The sequence below is a fragment of the Cheilinus undulatus genome, linkage group 3 (genome assembly GCF_018320785.1).
Source record: "Cheilinus undulatus linkage group 3, ASM1832078v1, whole genome shotgun sequence".
In the NCBI taxonomy this organism is placed as follows: Eukaryota; Metazoa; Chordata; class Actinopteri; order Labriformes; family Labridae; genus Cheilinus; species Cheilinus undulatus.
The window spans coordinates 34,839,545-34,857,725 of NC_054867.1; the positions used below are offsets into that span (position 1 = coordinate 34,839,545).

The window sequence follows — 18,181 nt, forward strand, 5'->3', positions numbered from 1 at the left end:
GGTTCGAACCAATCAGTGTCATTTGAGGAGAATGAGGCTGAAGCGACAGATGGAGTCTCGTTATACTGGAAGCCAATAGTAATGGCTGCCACTGGTGTTGCAATAAGCTCGATCTACAGCAAGCTACAGTATAGCGGCAGTTTTATCAGAACCACATTTTTTAAAATCAGAGCTAGAGCATGCTTCAGCATGAGTTTCCGATTGTAACAGGTGGGGTTAAGTTATACTATAAGCTGGTGTATACAACAGCTTCTACTGCTGTAGCAATTAGCTCAAATATAGGTGTAAAACAGCAGCAGTTTAATAGACCTTAAATCACATTTCTTTATTAAAACAAGAGCAAAGAGCCAAAACAAAAGCTTTTCTTGGCAGAGGAGATGTTTATGTGCATTGATGGGTTTCAACACCAATTTTAGCCATCACAAGCTCCACTTTTCTTAAACTACGGCAGCGGTAGCTCAGGTTAGCACTGAGCTACCCCACATCTACTACCCCATTTTGTCTTGTGAAATATATCCATGTAATGAATTATGAAACCGTCTATCTGGCGTGTCAGCTTAGTTAAAGAGCCATTCCTGATTAACGTTGCAAGCAATCCCAGAATGCTTTGACATCACATTACTCGCCAATAAGGTTATTTTTTAACAGCTGTTCTCCATCATCATGTTAAATTCATCAATTAAACCCAAACATTGGTTTGCTGTTTATTACACCTTATGGGGTGCAGTTTTTAATTAACAGAGACCTTCAATCAAAACAAGTATTGAGCAGTGGAGATGGGTGGAGCTGAGCAGCATGTCTGTTTGTCATCTGTTGTTATTGTTTTGTATGAGAGTCCCCTGGTGGCAAAATGTACCCTATTACACTTTATATTATGCACACATTATACATATACCTATACATTTTCTCATTGTCATCTGTATAAATGTGATCATTTTTTAAGAACAATGTTAAAAAGATACCTCTAAAAACAGTGATATTCCTAGTGTCCAACTGAGTAGTCGAAGTACAAAAAAAGCGTGTAAGTGTATGTGACGGTTAACACACACAGACAAAAAGTGTGTGTGTGAAGCAGCCCTGGGCCAGATGCCCTCCTGGCCTGACTCCTCAGAGCGATTGCTCCTGGCAGGGAATCAGATGGAAGGCAGAGTCATTTATATTTCCTGCACCACCCCACAAGCTGTGGAGGCAGGGAGCATTTAAATCCTGTCTTAGGTCAACAGGGACTTCAATGGCTTTGATAACAAGTATCCCATCTTTGATTCCTCACTCCTCTGCTCTCTGTGAGATTCTGCCTATGAGAGGAGGAGTACACGAAGGCTTTAAGTAAACACAGAGAGTCAGACGACTGAGAATAACTGCATTCAGGAGTCTGAGCCAACATGTGAAGCAGGGTGAAGATAAGAGAAACAAAAGGCATACCAATGTCGCTCCATGTCACATTAATATCCCCAATCATGTCTGCTGTGTACACAGATGATGATGCCTCTTATGAATTATTCATATGTCAGTCCTGTGGAGGCGCCACAACGAAGTTCACCTCAGGCTGAATGCTAAATAATCGACTAATAAGTCAGCTTTGTTCTTCAGATGAGACAAAACTTGAAGTTGGGCTCACACATCTGCAGTAAAAATCTCTTCAGGAACTTCAAGCTTTCATTGTTTCAGACAAGTCACAGGAAGACTTTGAGCTGAGTCTCAGACTCCTGTAAGGGCGAGACAATCCCTGACTCTCATCCACATCAGCCAGACGGAGAAAACTCAGCAACCAGAGGGCTGCGTAGAGAACAAAGTCCATGTGTCACTCAAGAGGAGACTGACAGAGAGAGAGGCCCTTCTCATATCACCTAAACTCCTGCTGAAATTGAGGTGAACACCTTTGATCTGCAGAAAGATGCATGTAGTGATCCACATCAGCTTTGTGACAGTGCTAGGGGTTGCTATAGAAACATGGACGACCCCCCCACCACCACTACCAGACTCAAACATCCTGAACGGCATCAACAGATGGTTTCTTGAAGATGTTGGATGATGAGCGCTCACAGTCTGGTTTCATCAGGCAGAGGCCATATTGTCATCTTAAAAATATCCACAGTGGAAGTTTGATCTGCCGATCACAGTGAGGACTTTTATTTCAAAAAACAGCATTTGTTTGATTGAATTAGAGATTTTTTGAGCATATCACATCCTGACAACACAAAAATGAATCTGTCTGCCTCATGGCGTTCAGAAAACATCCTCATTCATCATTCCTTATCAGAATAAAAATCCACACGCTGGTTTTCTCCTTGCTCTCAGGTTTGGCTGAACTTCAGCTCTGACTGACAGGTTAGAAAATCTTCTCTGCAGTCCTCTCCCTCTCCAGTCTGGTCATTTTTATGAGTGTTCATTAATCTCCTTTGTTCCCCCCCCGTGTGTCTCTGAGTGGGTAGAAATGTGGAAACTGGTGAGAGACGACTACCGGCTGAAACTGGGGTTGTTAAAAAAGAGCAACCCCAGCTCTTTGAAGTTCAGCCCACTTCAGCTCACAGTGCAACACAAAGGATGTAACATTGCAGGAGATGCAAAGGATTAGGGGTGAGCTCATTTCCATACAATAGAAGTAAAAAGGAAAAAACTCTGGAGATAAGGCATGAGATGAAAGATGTGGTAGCCTTTTACACATTCAGGTAATAATAGTTCCTTTACGTTCAAAGATAGAGAACAAAGACAGATGTACATAAAGATGATCTCTGAATGATAACCTGCTTCCTCTGCAGGCATTGAGACTCAAAATGAAGGAGCAGAAATCATGGATTGATTTGAGGATGGAGCCACATTTTCCCTTCAATCCTTGGACCACCTTTGGGCTATTTTTCTTGCTCTTACTGTGTCTACTTTACCTCTATCAAAACTTTTTCCCCATTTTAGACTGCATCAACACTAATCCGTTTTCTGACTAATAACTGCTGGACAATCCAAACCACTACGGATCATTAATCTAGCCTCCTAATCTATTCTACACATGGACTCACACTTTTCATACTTTTCTCTGTGTTTTTGTATTTTCTCATTTTATCTCTGCCATTCTTTATAATGTATTCGTAATGCATTACTATTTGAACATTAAGGCTTACATGGTAGAGTGGGTAACAGCGTTGACACTTCCTGGGGCAGAATGCATGTACCTGGGGCTGGTGAAGGTGATGATGCTGTTTGGGCTGACATCAGATAACGTTGTGAGCTAGCATGGAGAAGGGTGGCTCTGGGGTGCTGGTGCTCCCCATCCAGCTCTCCTGTGGTGTTGTGGAACCGACCGGATTGAACACCATTGAGGCGAGTTCCCACCTGACAGTCCTGGTGGCCTCAGTAATAGGCCTTTCAGACTGTGAACCAGTCTGACTTGGGAATCATGACATCATCAGTGGGCGTATCATATTCTAGGTTGTGGAGACAAGAAGAAAATGGAGAAAAAGTGGTCTGCTGGGGAGACAAAATGTTTGGTTGTAATATGGGCATCGACATTATTCCAGGTGAAGCTGGAGAGTAGAACAAGGAAGGGTAAGTTATATGCTGTGCTTGTGGAAGAGATGGCGAAGGCTGGGTTCACCTGAACACTAGACCAAATAATTAATTAACTCAAGAAATTGAAGAAGGAATACCGGGACAGCGGGAAAGACTTAGGGAAAAGTGGAACTGGATGTGGTGATACATGTTCATGATGTCCTCCCGCTTTGGTTCTGCTTAAAATGGTGTGAATGCAGGCTGGTTCGCCAGAAATCACCAAGGTTCTGAGACTCCAGAACAGAACCAGGGCCGGAACAAGAACCGTGTCTGTCTCTCCTCAGTGCAAAACACATGAAAACCTTGGAGTCTGCAAAAAAGCACCTAAAGGACTCTCAGACAGTGAAAAACAAGATTATCTGATCTGATCTGATGAAAGGAAACCAGGCACAGCTTATCAACTGCCAAACACCATCCCAACATTGAAGAATGGAGGTGGCAGCATCATGTTGTGGGGGTGTTTTTCAGCAGCAGGGACTGGGAGACTGGTCAAGATTGAGGGAAAGGTGGATGGAGCAAAGTAAAGAGAAAACCTGTTGTGATCCCCTCAGGACCTCAGACCTTCCAATATAACAATGGCCCTAAACACACAGAGCACACAAAGCTCACCCAATCCTTATGGGATAGTGAATGCAGATTAATGAAAGAGAATTAAATTTAAATGGCAGTGTCAGGCTGCAACATTACCAAACTGAAAAAGCGAAGGGGGTCTGAATACTTTCTGAATGAACTGTATGCATAATTTCACATTTAAATGGTCAACAAAGAATAAATGTAGCTTTTTTTTTTTAAAGATTTATTTTTGGCCTTTTTGCCTTTATTCGATAGTATAGGACAGGGGATAGAGCGGGGAGAGACATGCAGGAAATAGTGCCACGGGCCGGATTCGAACCCGGGTCGCCTGCGTATATGGCATGCGCCTTAACCACTCGACTACCGGCGCGCCCCACTCGACTACCGGCGCGCCAGAATAAATGTAGCTTTATCAGTTTTGTATTTGAAATAGCTCGGAGATTTTTGCACTGCCACGATAACTTGTTTTCCCTGGTTCATATGTGGTTTCTCATTAGAGTTTCTTATAATAAGTGGATTAGCTCTCATTTGAAATAAGAAACTTTATGTAAAGATTAGGCCTCTTTCAAAGTTGAGGCTGTGTAAAGGTAAATATACTAAAGTGGTAAATAAAATCAGATACAGACGTTTAAAACAACAGTTTAATTGACTGTTGATGCAGATGCTGGTGTTACTTCTATTATTACTTTTAGTGTAACAACGGCAACATTTTCTCTTGTTCGACCATAAAAACAGATAAGCATTTCTCCAGCTAACCCCTTACCCTACCCTAACCCTAACCCTAACCCTTCTGTCCAGTCATAAACCTCCTCTCTAAATCAGTGGTTAAGTGCGCTAAATGCCAGGATTAAATTGATACTGCACAACAAATAATAATCTGCTACTGACATCTGTTCATGTCACATATTTTACCAGTGAGCCGGTGTCTGTCAACAAGAGTGATATCACTGATGCCAGTGATGCACTGGTGCATCCCAGGTGGTTTTAGTGTTTTGGTTTTGTTCACTTAGCAGAGTACAGATCCCATTTACAAGGCAAAGTCCTTGAAGCTCTGGTTTGACTTTAACTGCATAAAGACCTGAAACTTAATGATCTGGCCTCATTGGATGCTTTTAAGAGGATGTTAATGACTTGGAGAAAGACACATCTGGCTGCAGATGCTTTACCTGATCATTTACAGTTGGGGTCAATTTGGAAAAATATTTGTGTCTTATTTTAGATCATGACTGTTGGTTACCTCTCTGAAACGGTCAACTGCTGCTGCCAGTCTTGGCCAGGACTCTCTTGAAAAAGCATTTTAATCTCAATGAGGTTTTCCTGGTTAAATAAAGATTTAATAAAAAATAAATAAAACCTGCAAACATTTAATGCAGGCCTTTTACACATTTGTTTTCTCTCTCCAAATGTCATATCAAAAATCTGAAAAGGCACATTTTTCTTTGTCTTACACTGCATACATTTCAATTGAAGACTAATAATTGCTTACATACTCAAAGACAATTTTATTCTATGCTTATGCGTAGCAGCACGTATAATGAGAACTGTGTTCACCGTCTTTAGTAGGTATGAGAGAATGGAGTTGGGTATTGCATTTAAAAATATTCTGCATAGCCTTAAAAGCAAATCTTTCTGACAAGCGCAGGCTTTTTATTGCTGACTGGTCTGCATGCTTGAGTTCTAGGACAAATACTAGAGGCATAGCTGCTCAGGAGAGCATCAAGTATCTTGTGTTTATTCTAAATCTAGACTAGATCTCTTACTGATGTTACAGCCATATCGAACAAAATGGGAGATCAGTTTATGGCTATAACAGCCATAAATCTGTCTTCATTTGTTGTTAGCTCATCCCTCTTCTCTCTTCCTTCTAACCCTTGCCCTTGGCAGATTGCTGTAAACATGAGTCTGGTTCTGCTCAAGACTAAAGGCTGCTGGTGCTGAGCTAATGGTGATTAGAGCTGTTATTTTGTAATAATAGGCTACATCGGAGAGTGTCTTGAAAGAAACTTGGATATGAATACAAACAAAGATTGATGATTGATTGACTTGGGCTGTAGAACAATTAGCATTTTTAATTCATGATTAATGTCTCTTTTTGTTGCATGGTGAAACTTTACTTTTTTACATTTAAAATTGTTTTTGTTTAATTTCAGAATTTTTTATTGTCATAAAGTAATGGTGATTGACTTCCTGTTTGGATTCAGACCTGCTCTTATTTTAAGGACCTTAGGGTAGAGTGAAAATTATGACTTGAATGAACCAAGAAAAAGGGAACTTTTAATGGATTGAGAAGGAAATAAGGAAACAGTAAAGGGGTAAATGTGTTGCAGCTCTGGACGCCTCCTGTTTATTCTGTTTCCCTTGTGTCCCCTCTCCCTGGCTGTCTTTGTGTTTGTGTGCCACATGTTTTGACAATCTGCAAAGAAGCACCTGACTAGATCACCTGGATCACATACCTGCATTCTATCTACGCATCTACATCAGTATAAGAAGCCTGGTTTCAGCTCCGCTCGTCACCAGATTACTACATCCACTCAGTGGTAATGTTTTTCAGACACTCTGCACAATCGAAATTCTGCTTTCCCATTTTTCCAGTATATCTAATTATTTTCCTCTGTGTTCAGATCCATCTACATCTGCCAACCAGACAACTCTTCAAGAAAAGCAACTCAGTCAACAGAAAACTAGCTTGCCCCCTGACCTTACTGGGAACTTTGGTTAGAGCGCAGCTCCCCAGCTCTGTGCCAGGGATTAAATTTACTGTTTTCTGGCACAAATCTCTATATCATGATACTTTTAATGATCCGTAAGCCACCGTTGCTGAAAGATTTTGGAAACTTACCTAACACTGTGATTTTATATTGTTGTAGCATTAGGGGGGTGGGGTAATTCCCCATTGGGACCGGTGACATAGTGGGTCCCTATATTTTCCCTGCCCAAAATTAAAGCAAGCCAGGAACAGGTGAACAACTTTCTACTGGTCTAAATCAAAAATTTAGTCACACATAGATCTCAATGTTTTCACATGTTTGCAGCAATCCTATTCCAACATATCTTGTGTGCTAAGACACAGATTTTGGATTTCACTTGACAGGGACTTTAAGGAGCAGTGATGTCCTTATTTCGCATCACTGTGGCTGCAGTAGTTTAGCCAGAGAAAAGTGTGAACTGGAAGGGGCAATAACGAATCTGATTTATCCATTAAAAAAATCTTAATGCAGTAATTCAGTAATTATGGATCTTTATTAATCGGGATTAATACATCAATCCTGCCAGCCCTGATCTAGACCATTATTAATTAAGAGATGTGTCCAAAATCCCATAACCCCTGTAACAATATTTTTCACTGACTCTGAAGAATGATCAGATGCTAATTTATAAACTTGCACATTCCTAGCCCATCCTTGAGGAATAATTTATGGATCAGGATGCAAGTACGGTTCCATAACTAAACTTTCAGCCAGTGATCCCCAAATGGTGGTCAATGGCCAAGTCTAGTCCACCAGTGCCAAGTAGCTGGCCTAGATGGACCCTTGTCATAATTTTACAAGAAATTCAACTTGTCATTACTTTATACAAAGAGTAAAGCAAGGCAATCTTTGCACAGTTTGCCCATCCTACCCGTTATGATCTCCCTCTGCACCTGCCCCTTTTAATAAATGATTTTTCTTCAGCTCTTTGTTGTGTAAATGCAATACAGGGTGTAATAATTCAGAATTTAACCTTTTTATAATCTTACTACTCATTTTAATCACAACGACAATCAAACCAAAATAACATCCATAAACACTCTTATTTGTGCTGTGGGGGGAAACTTGTTGATGTTTTGGCCCTTAGCTAGGTTTTCTTGGCATAATTTTGCCCTTAGGACAAACTAATTGGGGAGCACTGCTGTAGGAGGCTGGTAAAGTACTGCTGATATTCCAATTTGTGGACAAAGCACTTAGACACAGCTATTTTTGTAAAAGTCAAATAGAGCCTAAAGTGAGGCAGTCTAGTTTTCAGATTGCTCCATTCACAAATTTTCAGCCACAACTAAAACGACTTTCTGTTGTCTGTTAACATCTGGCTAACAATGCTTCTATCAGTCATTCAGTGGCTGTGAAATTTCAGACAAAGTTCTTTTCTTTGCACAGACTGAGATTTTTAGGTTGTGTCCCTTTTTCTGCAGCCTGCCCCGAGCAAATTAATTTTTGCTCTTAATTGATCCATGTCACAGGGTAAGAAGAGCAATCTGTTTTAAATTATACCATTATTTTATTGCATTTTCTAAGAATCATGGTGACCAGCATCTCCCCTGTCACACCATCATCAGGGTGCTTCTGTAGCCCCGCGGCCTCCTCGACAAAAGTAGCTAATGCAGTGCATCGTTCCACTACATCAATTCGCAGCTTCCACACCCACTGAAATGCATTTGATTAGTCACCCCAGCACGGCAATGGGGACATAAATAATTCATCTGTGCAAGTGACAAATGAGGCAATCAATTCTGGGACAGCATTCAAAGAGAAACTATTCAAATCCCCTCTAAATTAATTTTGTGCCTTTTACTGGCTGTGGACTTGAGATTTTTGTGCTGAATTAATCAGATGATGTTTATATTCAGACTTCCTCAAACATTCAGTGGTCAGAAAATCTTGTTAAAAGGTATACATAATCAAATTCTTTAAAAATCCTTCAAAAGGATCACTTTTTTAAATAACTAGGCTTTTAAGGGCTTTTTTATGTCAGAGGAGCATTGAGCTGCACCTCATCATAGGCAGCGTGTTGATCAACTCTGACTTTCCCCTCTTTAAGCTGCATGTAGAATAGCAAGTACTTCAAGAATAGGTGACTTTATATTTAAAGATTACAATAAAAAAGCTGGCTGCATTAATTTCATATTCCATCTGAAAGTAGAAACAGTGCTCTCCATGAATGCAAAACCCTCTGAATGAGCTGAGCTCCTCTCTGCGTGAACAGATCACACTTGACTTTGACCTCTGAGACACAGAGAACAAAGAATCTGATGCATAATCTGCCCACAATTATTTTGTCTGTCTACTGTAGCCTGAATGATGATCAGGAGCCTGAAAGCTTCATTCTACAGCACAGGAAAAGTGAATTAACCACAGAGATAAGGGCAGGAGTCTCACATTTGAATCTGGTATTAAATGAGGTTATTTAATCCTTATCATTTTTGATCTGATAATGTCTAGCAGGCTTGGCTGTTAAGACTACAAGCTTGACAACAGCTTTCGAATGAACGCAGCTATAAATCCCTTCATTATTACTGATTAGACAAAAGGGATGTAAAAACACCTAGCAAAACAACTAAAAATCAATACAAGTATGGAGATTTTAAATTGATTTTACAAAAAACATACACTGTAGTACTCTTTTTTACCACCAGAGGGCTGACTTTATCCACTTTAAACATCTCTTGCTCAAGAAAATTGTTATTATATTTAATAAAAGGAAAAAAGCAAAATTGATATTTTTAAGGTACTTGGCGATAGTGGCATTAACCTTCAGAGAGGAATGTCCTGAAAAACTGTTGTAACTAAGTACTAATGACAACAGTAACTCTTACTGGCATGGGCTCACAGTTTCTACACCTATACTAGCAGGTTACTCGGGTTACAAAAATTGGAAAACAGGGGTGGCATCAGAAGTGTTAAAAAAAAAAATCTTAACAGGTAGTTGAATGTGCTGTTTTTAAATGCAAAATTCTACTAAAAATGCCAACAAAGCGACACATCATTTGAGCAAAAATTATACAGTTCAACTTAAAAAATATATATTTTAGAGCTAACATCACATCAAGTGTAATTGCTCTCAGTGTGCCCTCATAATTTCAAAACCATAATACAACATGTTGAAGATCAATAATTTTCACTTCTGCCCCATAAAAAGGGGCAGGAACTGATGTTTATTTTTTCAAGTTACACAGCATGTGTAGGGTTTGTCTGCTCTGAGGCATCCAAAAATAGATTTGCAAATATTGACTAAAACCATGATAAAGCTGTTAAGTAGTTTATACAAAGGCCTTCTGATAGGAAAAGCATGCATAGGCCTTTTTTTAGGATTTTTCTGGGAAACAGTTAAAATTTATGTTTATTTTTGATGGCAATAAGTCACTTTTTCTTCTCTCTTGGGGGGGGGGGGGGGGGTTCTGCTTTTCTTAGGTACATGTAGGAGGGGCTCCAAGTAAAAATGGTTGGGAAACACTGTCCTAGAGTCTAGACAAACTATGAAGTGCTAGTAAGCCAAATGTCAGCATCTGCACCTTGTACTCAAAACTCAAAGTTTTGGACAGATAATTCCTTGGGAATACTCTGAAGTCTTGGAGTAAACAAACAGGTTACCATAGCAACTGTCAGTGTTATGTCAGTTTCTTCTGCTGCCTTGTGTTTGTCCTCTTGACAGTTCATAGCAGTGAGCCCCCAGCAGGCACAGGCCTCCATCTGACACTCTTTAAAAGTAAAAAACAAACCTTAAGAACATGTAGTAGGTGTGTGTGTATCACTTGACATTGACATACACACACAAGGCCAACAGGCAGAGGAATCCGTCATGTCGACTTCCATCTGAGTGCTTCACTTAATGCTGAACTACCAGCCAACTTTTTTTTTACCAGTACAACTTTTTGGGGAGATAATCGGTGCTCCATCCGCGACCGTGGTTTTTCGCTCATCCATCACCTCTTGGTGTGATATTCTTGACTAACAGGAAGAAACTGACTGCAGGCTAACAATCGTTCATTCTGGCTTGCATACAGCTCAGTTGAGGTGAAAGGAATGGCCTTTTGCCGAATTACCTTCCCTTTAATCAATGACACTGTGTCGGAGAAAATATCTCCAGGAGAATGCCGGAGTGACTCTGTATCCATCATCCAAGTCTGCGATGGATGACCCTCATGCATCACTCTGTCAACATTCATCAGACATTCATCAAAACGTAGAAGGATCGCAACTAAAGGGACAAATAGAAGCAGCACAATGAGGATGAATCATCATCTATTCCGATGCAGAGAAGTCAGAAAAAGTGTCTATAATGTTGGTCTTTTTTGTAAGAAAAACATGCTCAACTCTCAGTTGTTAAAAATTCTGTTGAGGTTGCCAAAATTCTCACAGTGTTGGACAGGTTCAGCTCTGGGCAAATACAAATGTCATATTTTAGTTTGTGCATCAACAAAGTGTGGAGTCAAGCTTTAGCACAAGTCACCAAATATACAGTAAGGCAGAAAAAAAGTGTCTGTGCAACTCTGAATAATTCATTCTGTTGAGAAGTTTTAAACTTAATAAATAAAGCAGAATCAGTAAAAGGAATAATGGGTCAAAATAAACCCTAAAGGGCATCTGAACAACAAAGATGCTATCCAGGCAATTAATCTACTTCCTGTTCCAGCTGTTTTTAATTTTTACTTGGTTCTTTAAGTGTTAAAGGCTTTCTCTTTATGTGACTTTCCACCATGTGTCATATGTTTCAGATATACTTCTCCATCTTCTTGTACGTCTTCTTCTTTTGTGTTATGGTAGATGGCATTTGTTGTGTGAAAGGAGAAGACGGTGGTGGCTGAGTGTTGACTTGCCCAGGCCAGAAATAACTCAGCTAGTGTGAACTTTGTACAAAATCTTTCCAAGCACCTGTAAGGGCAGCATGCTAACACAAAGCTATAGCTAAAGACCCCTGGATCCTGAGTGGTGCTTAAGAAACAAGCCAAATTAACCAGAGATTTTCATCAACATCTAATCATCTGTTGCTTTTTTTCATTAAAGGTGAAGGATAACACAGAGATCTTATGTACGATGCCCTTATTAAAGAATCTGCGCTCGGGAGTAAGACAGCTGACCTTGAGGTGAGAGGACTTCTTGTGTTTTACATGTCAAATTGTAAATATTCAGCTCCCCAGTATTTTTCCTCCAGGCTTTTACACAATGGGTTTATAACAAAACAATTGTTACCCTTAAAAAGTGTGTAGGAAAAGCTTCAGTAAGTTGGAAAACAAGAGGGATACATATTTCAAGCCAACACGTTAAGCTTCAATGTAATATAGAAATGATGTTCCCACATTAAATTGAACATCAAAGATGTTTAATGATGGGCAATCCACACTAGAGTAAAAAGTGTGACAACCAACCCCATTCTCGCTTCTTTGCTGTAAATATCAGTAGAGATAGGGAGAGGGGAGAGCAAGAGTGAAAGCGAGCAGATATTGCACACACTTAATTGACCATGGATGGCACCAATCTCCAAAAATATATATATCTTTAGGGTGAATTTACTAATGTTTGACGGCCAGGTAGAGTTTATGTTTGGTCAACGTTGTATATACATAACCTGGATCATATTTATCATAACACTGGACTGGTGTGCAGAGAGAGAGAGAAGAAAAAAACACTAGAAGTGAGGCCCCCCAGGGTGATGAGGCACTACACGCTGTGTGCAGTCTGTGTATAGGCAGGGGTGGGCCTGACTGTGGGCTCACTGTCTCGGTCTTGGATTAGGTTCATAAACAATAATGTGTCCCCAGGCCAGTTTTAGCGCAGACTTGAAGCTGTATCACAGTGTTTCTGTTTTATTAGTTTTATTGCTGTTCAATGCAGGTTATTGGTCACATATGGCAATTTAAAGCAAATACCTGGTGGCAAAAAGGTCTAGCAGAAAATCTGGTGTAACTAACTATTTTAGTAATATAATGCATTTTTTAACTACCAAGTCATGGGTTATATATTACATGTGTTTGTCATTGATTTATACTTTGTTTTTTCTCTGTTACGTTTTGCAGATTGTATCATGAAAGTGATGAATCTGATTTTGAATATCTGGTTATTTAAAGTTGCCCTGATGGTCCACATGAGCTGGGCATGCCTGTATGGCTGGCATGATTTTAATAATTTAAATTATTAATTTAAGGGTCTGTTTACTGAAGGCTGACACCACAAAGTATCTTACAACCACCATTCTCACATCTCAGTGACATCCTGGGCATTAAACACTTCGCAGTAATTACCTCTGTGCCTAAATCTGTATGTTTGATTGGGATATTTGAGTAAAATTACTCTTGCAGATAATTGTCATACTGTGTGCATTTGAGGCTCTGTTGTTTGTCAGTTACTCAGCCCGTTGTGCTCCAATAGTCATAAGCGAAGGCCCCTCTTTCTTTTATGGAGTGCAGAGTGTGTACCTGAGCGTCCATGAGCAGGTGTCTCATCAGGGTCATGGACTTCTTCAAGGTGTCCCTCTCTCCAGGGATGAAGACCACATCCTCATCCGTCAGACTACACGGTCTGGTCACCATGAATTGAGCAATTTGGTCATTCAGGCTGTTCAGGGACTGGACTGCTGTAAAAAAAGAATAAACAAATAAACATCCTCAGTAAGAGGAAAAACATAATGCTCATTACAGTTACTGTAGGCTTTTCATTAGCGCCATGTAGGCCCAGCAGCTCTGGAGTTTGTTTCCTCTCTCTCTTGTGGGATTTCTGGGATCAGACTTTCTTCATCTACAGCCACAGAGGAGCAGTTTCTACCGCTCTCATCCTCAGAATAATCCCTTTTATGGACAAGAGGGGCATCATTAGGCTAAACTCATTACCAGGACACAGAAACTCACATTCAACACAAATTCAAATGATATTTTTATTGAGACAAACCCAATAATTATGTCTTTTGTCTTTCTTTTAATGGAACACAGTATCAAGCTCATTTGCATCTCTTAGCTGACTCAGAAACAGAGGTCAGTGTTAAGTTTTTGTTAGATACAAACTGTCATTTAAAAAGCAAAGACACAAGCACTCTGCTTTTAACAGACAGACTCTTTTAGACAAATGTGTTTTACTCATCTGATAGCTGAAAAAAAAAAAAAATTATAAAATCATAGAGATTTAAAAACCTGCCAAAAAACACAGAAGGGGTAATTAATGATGATAAACAAAAGTATTTGTAAGAATATTCACAATCCACTAATTCTTTTAAGTTCTGCATCATATTTCAACAGTGGTGACAAATGAAGCTGGTCAAAAAGCTTAAGGGCATAATATTTCACTCGTAATATGCCTTCTGTCATATTTAAAGTACATTTTTATCAAGGCAGCATAACATGTTTGGTGTCAGGCTCTAGCTTCATCACTTTTAACAGATTTTTTTAACATGCAGAATTTGAGAAGCAATGAGTAAACGTCTTAAACCTCCCATCAGAGCATACAAGTGGATGCTGGGGTGGAGGAGGGCTGAAAGCAAGAGCCCAGTGCCTATTCAAGGCAAAACTGGCAATTGCAGAGCTGAGGAAGTGACCAGAAATCTTGCAGCTTAAACAGACCATCAAATTAGGAGGATGTACACTATATTGCCAAAAGTATTCGCTCACCTGCCTTGACTAGCATATGAACTTAAGTGGTATCCCATTCTTAATCCATAGGGTTTAATATGACGTCGGTCCACCCTTTGCAGCTGTAAAAAATTTAACTCTTTTGGGAAGGCTTTCCACAAGGTTTAGGAGTGTGTTTATGGGAATTTTTGGCTGGCTCAGTAGGTAGAGTTGGTCATCCTGCAGTCGTAAGATTATGGTTCGATCCCCAGCTGCTGCAGTCACATGTTGGTCAATGGGCACCTAACCCCAATTTGCTGTCACTGCTTCATCGTTGACATGTAAATGTGCATAAATGCATGTGAATAGGATGGCTGAGGTAACCTCTGCCATCAGTGTGTGAATGTAGTGAAAGGATGTGAATGAGTAGGCGTGACCCGTGGTGTAAAAGTGCTGGGAGTAGTCAGACGACTAGAAAAGCCCATTAATAATCAGGATTGCTGACTTTTACTTTCAACAAGTCCTTTTGCACTCTGACGTCTGTGTTATGACCCTGGATCATATTTTTGGTATTGTTTGTACGTGCAGTTTTGCCTCCTCTCCTGCTGTGTGTCCGTGTCAGTGGGAGTGTGTGTCTGTGATTAGGTCCTGATGCTGATTAGCTGTTTCAGAGATTGCTGCCACCTGAGTCACTCCAGCCAGTCTTCATTATACTAGCTGCTGCAGCCTGCTTGGTCTATTTTGCTCCAGCCACTTCCAACAAAGCAGCCTGTGTATTGTTTGTTCTATATGCATTGTGTAATCCTGAGATTTCAGTGAGAATATCAGGAAGACAGTTTTTCAATTACTGTGTGTTAACACGCTTAAAATGTTGTGAAAGCCAAATCTTTAAACTTTTTGTCACGTCCTAGATTTCATACTTCCAGTTATAGTGTTTTAAATCACTTAAATGGTTGTTTCAGCCAGAAACAAAAACTTTTCGTTATCTTTGAAGATTTCATAACCCCAGTAGTTTTATAGAAAAGTTAGAAGCTTTTGTGTTATGGTGTGATCCTTTGTTGTTGAGGCTTTTGCTTTGTGCTACACTAAATAAACCCTGTGCTTGTTCCTTGAGTAACTGTGCTGCTGGCTGTCTTGTGAGTGGAAAGAGTTGGGGCAACTTCATGCCATGTCTAGGTTCCCCTAGGCCAGGGAAGTAACATCTGTACTTCCACTCATCCAGGAGTGGATTTCAGATAGTGTTAAAAAAAAAGCAGATGAAGTGCTCTTGTCATCATGCCCTCTTAGGGTATATTCACACCAGGCCATCCGTACCGTGCCGTATTCTAACCGTGCTGAAGCCCATTTGGCCCCCTCCCCTGTCCCCCCTTTGGCCCGCACTCACACTGCTCAACGCATCCAGGCCTGGACACTGATACGTCACGCGCCGACGTCATTACATGAAGCATCCACCATTTGACTCATTATGCATAAGTGTTGTTTTTTAGGCTGTAAAATAGTTGCAGATTTATACAATATCTGATATGACACCAGAATTATTTCCCCTGACCTGGAATCAGCTACATTAACTATACAGAGCCCAGTGAGGAGAGAGAGAGAAAAAGCGGTTCATAGCGGAGAGTTATTGCTGACAGCATATAATCTGGAGCCTGCTCAGAGTTCCACGCACTTCTGCTGAATGAAACCCAGACTTTTTAACTCGTATGAGCCCCTACAGTCATTCCTCTGCGTGTCCTTATACTATCTGAATCCCCTTGGCGTTCCTTTATGCGCCACGAACTGTGCCTTTTCTCAGCGTAATCCTGGATGCCGGACGCACCAAACAAGCTCCCATGTGTCCAGAGCAGGATTAAATGTTCAGTTAAAAGTTGTTTTTACCCTGACGAGAGCAATTTTAACCCTCTGATGAGAGCTGGAGGGGAAAATGCCTCAGGATTAATAAACGATGCTCCATTCAAATGTCAGCGATCAAGATCCCACTCTCACTTCTTTGTGACATGAAATAAAAAAAGAGGTAAGGTGTTTCAGTGGATGATAGTTTGGCATTATAATTTTTTAATAAGAGAGGTTAAATCAGCCGTTTGATTAACCCCAGCACGCACTTGTCCATGTATTTGGCACTCTCCTAACCCGCACGGAGGATGAAAGGTGTTTGTTATCCTGTGAGCTGCTGTTTGCACCTAAAACAAGGGAAGAAGCTTTATTTTACAAACCAAAAATCCTCTTAAAGTCATTAAAGCCTGACTTTGCTAACCTTGCAAAGCAGATGGATACACCCGTTTCCTTGTTTTTCACTGGTGAATCCATCTTGCAAAGCTCCCATCTGAACCGTTTGGGCCCAGTTAGAAAGTGACAGGACCAATCAGCAACGAGGGGCAGTACTCTCAGGCGCAGCAAAGTCATGACGTAAACAAGCAGCAACAAGAGCTGGTGCAGTTATGGAGAAGGAGATCAGCGTGGATGCTGCTAAAGCACCAGTTTTATCAGAACTTGACAACATTTCTTTGTTAAAAGAAGAACAAGGAGCAGCAGTGAGTGGTTTTCTTTTCAAAAACAACAAAAGTCGAGTACTTACATGTCTATAGTCACCATGTTTTGCGTTATTCCTCAATAGCTACGCACCCGCAGCTCAATAGCGGCTACGTCACGTGTTTTGTTGCTCTGATTGGCCCGTAGAGATGTGACAGACAGAACGTTCACCCAATCACACTCCGAGTATTGTTCAAAGTTTCTGCCTTTTCTCAAGCATTTCCTATTTGAGCTTTGCCAGATGGATGTGTGAAACAAATCCCTCTGGCGTGTCAGGTTATGACATCCATCTGTCATAACCTGACACTGGCGTGTCAGTGTCAGGCCAGGCACGGTACAGATGGCCTAGTTTGAGTACAACCTTATTAGACAGAATGTGATGATGATGATGTGCCATGTAGAGTGAACCTTCCAGTGGGCAATCCATGATAAAGTGTCCTCTGGGGTGCCCTACCAGTGGACAAAGCTGTGGTAAAGTGTCCTCTTGGGGCATTTTACGTGAGATGTCCCCGAAGGATACAAAAAAATATGTAAAATGATTTTAAACTGTATATTCTGCTTCCAGCCATTCTTACAATAAATTTCTGTATGAAATATTACATTTTCAAGACTGTTTTGTTTTTTTGTGATGATTGTCATGCCAGTGTTGATAGAGGAATAGTGAGGAATAGTGAGTGTGGTTGGCTGTTTGTGACATCATATGCTTTAAAGTAAGAATAGTGGGGGTCCCCAGTCTCTGGCACTGGTAATTTGGTGGCACCAGGCTGAAAGGTTCAGGGAACCCCTGCTTTAGGACGCCTTCCAGTGAACAAATGATGAAATACCCCAAGGGTGTAATAATGTGCCCTTTCTTACCCCAATCAAGCTCCTCAAAAAACTGTATGTACCACATCATCAGTGATGACAGCTTCAGTAGATTGGTTATTCTCCAAACTGAAGCTGAGCTCAGGAGCAGATGTAGGGAAGACAGGCTCTTTGAACTTATGCTGCTATCTACTTAGAGGAACATCCCAGTTGACTTAAACAAGGTCACTAAAATCTTTAAAAACAACTGAAAGTGGGAGTCATTTTAGCTCAATTGGTAGAGCAGGTGCCCATACACAGAGGGTATAGTCCTCAACACACTGGTTGTGGGATCAATTCCCATCTCACTGCTGATTGTTCTTCCCCCAACTCTACCTCCACACATATCCTGCCTCTAATCAGCTATCCTATCTAAATAAAGACTTATAAAGGCCCTCAAAATGA

General features: G+C 40.6%; 1 protein-coding gene across 5 annotated transcripts in view; it reads right to left on the minus strand.

Moving 5' to 3' along the window:
- Nucleotides 1–18,181, minus strand: part of kaznb (kazrin, periplakin interacting protein b) — a 205,780-nt gene that overhangs the window by 155,798 nt on the left and 31,801 nt on the right. For all 5 annotated transcript variants that reach the window (XR_005991717.1, XM_041783801.1, XM_041783803.1 and 2 more), the window contains exon 3: nt 13,283–13,440. Coding sequence is in view for 4 of the 5 variants with exons in the window: in XM_041783801.1 (XP_041639735.1) it covers nt 13,283–13,440 (158 nt within the window). In the remaining variant the exon portion in view is untranslated. The remainder of the gene's footprint in view (nt 1–13,282; nt 13,441–18,181) is intronic.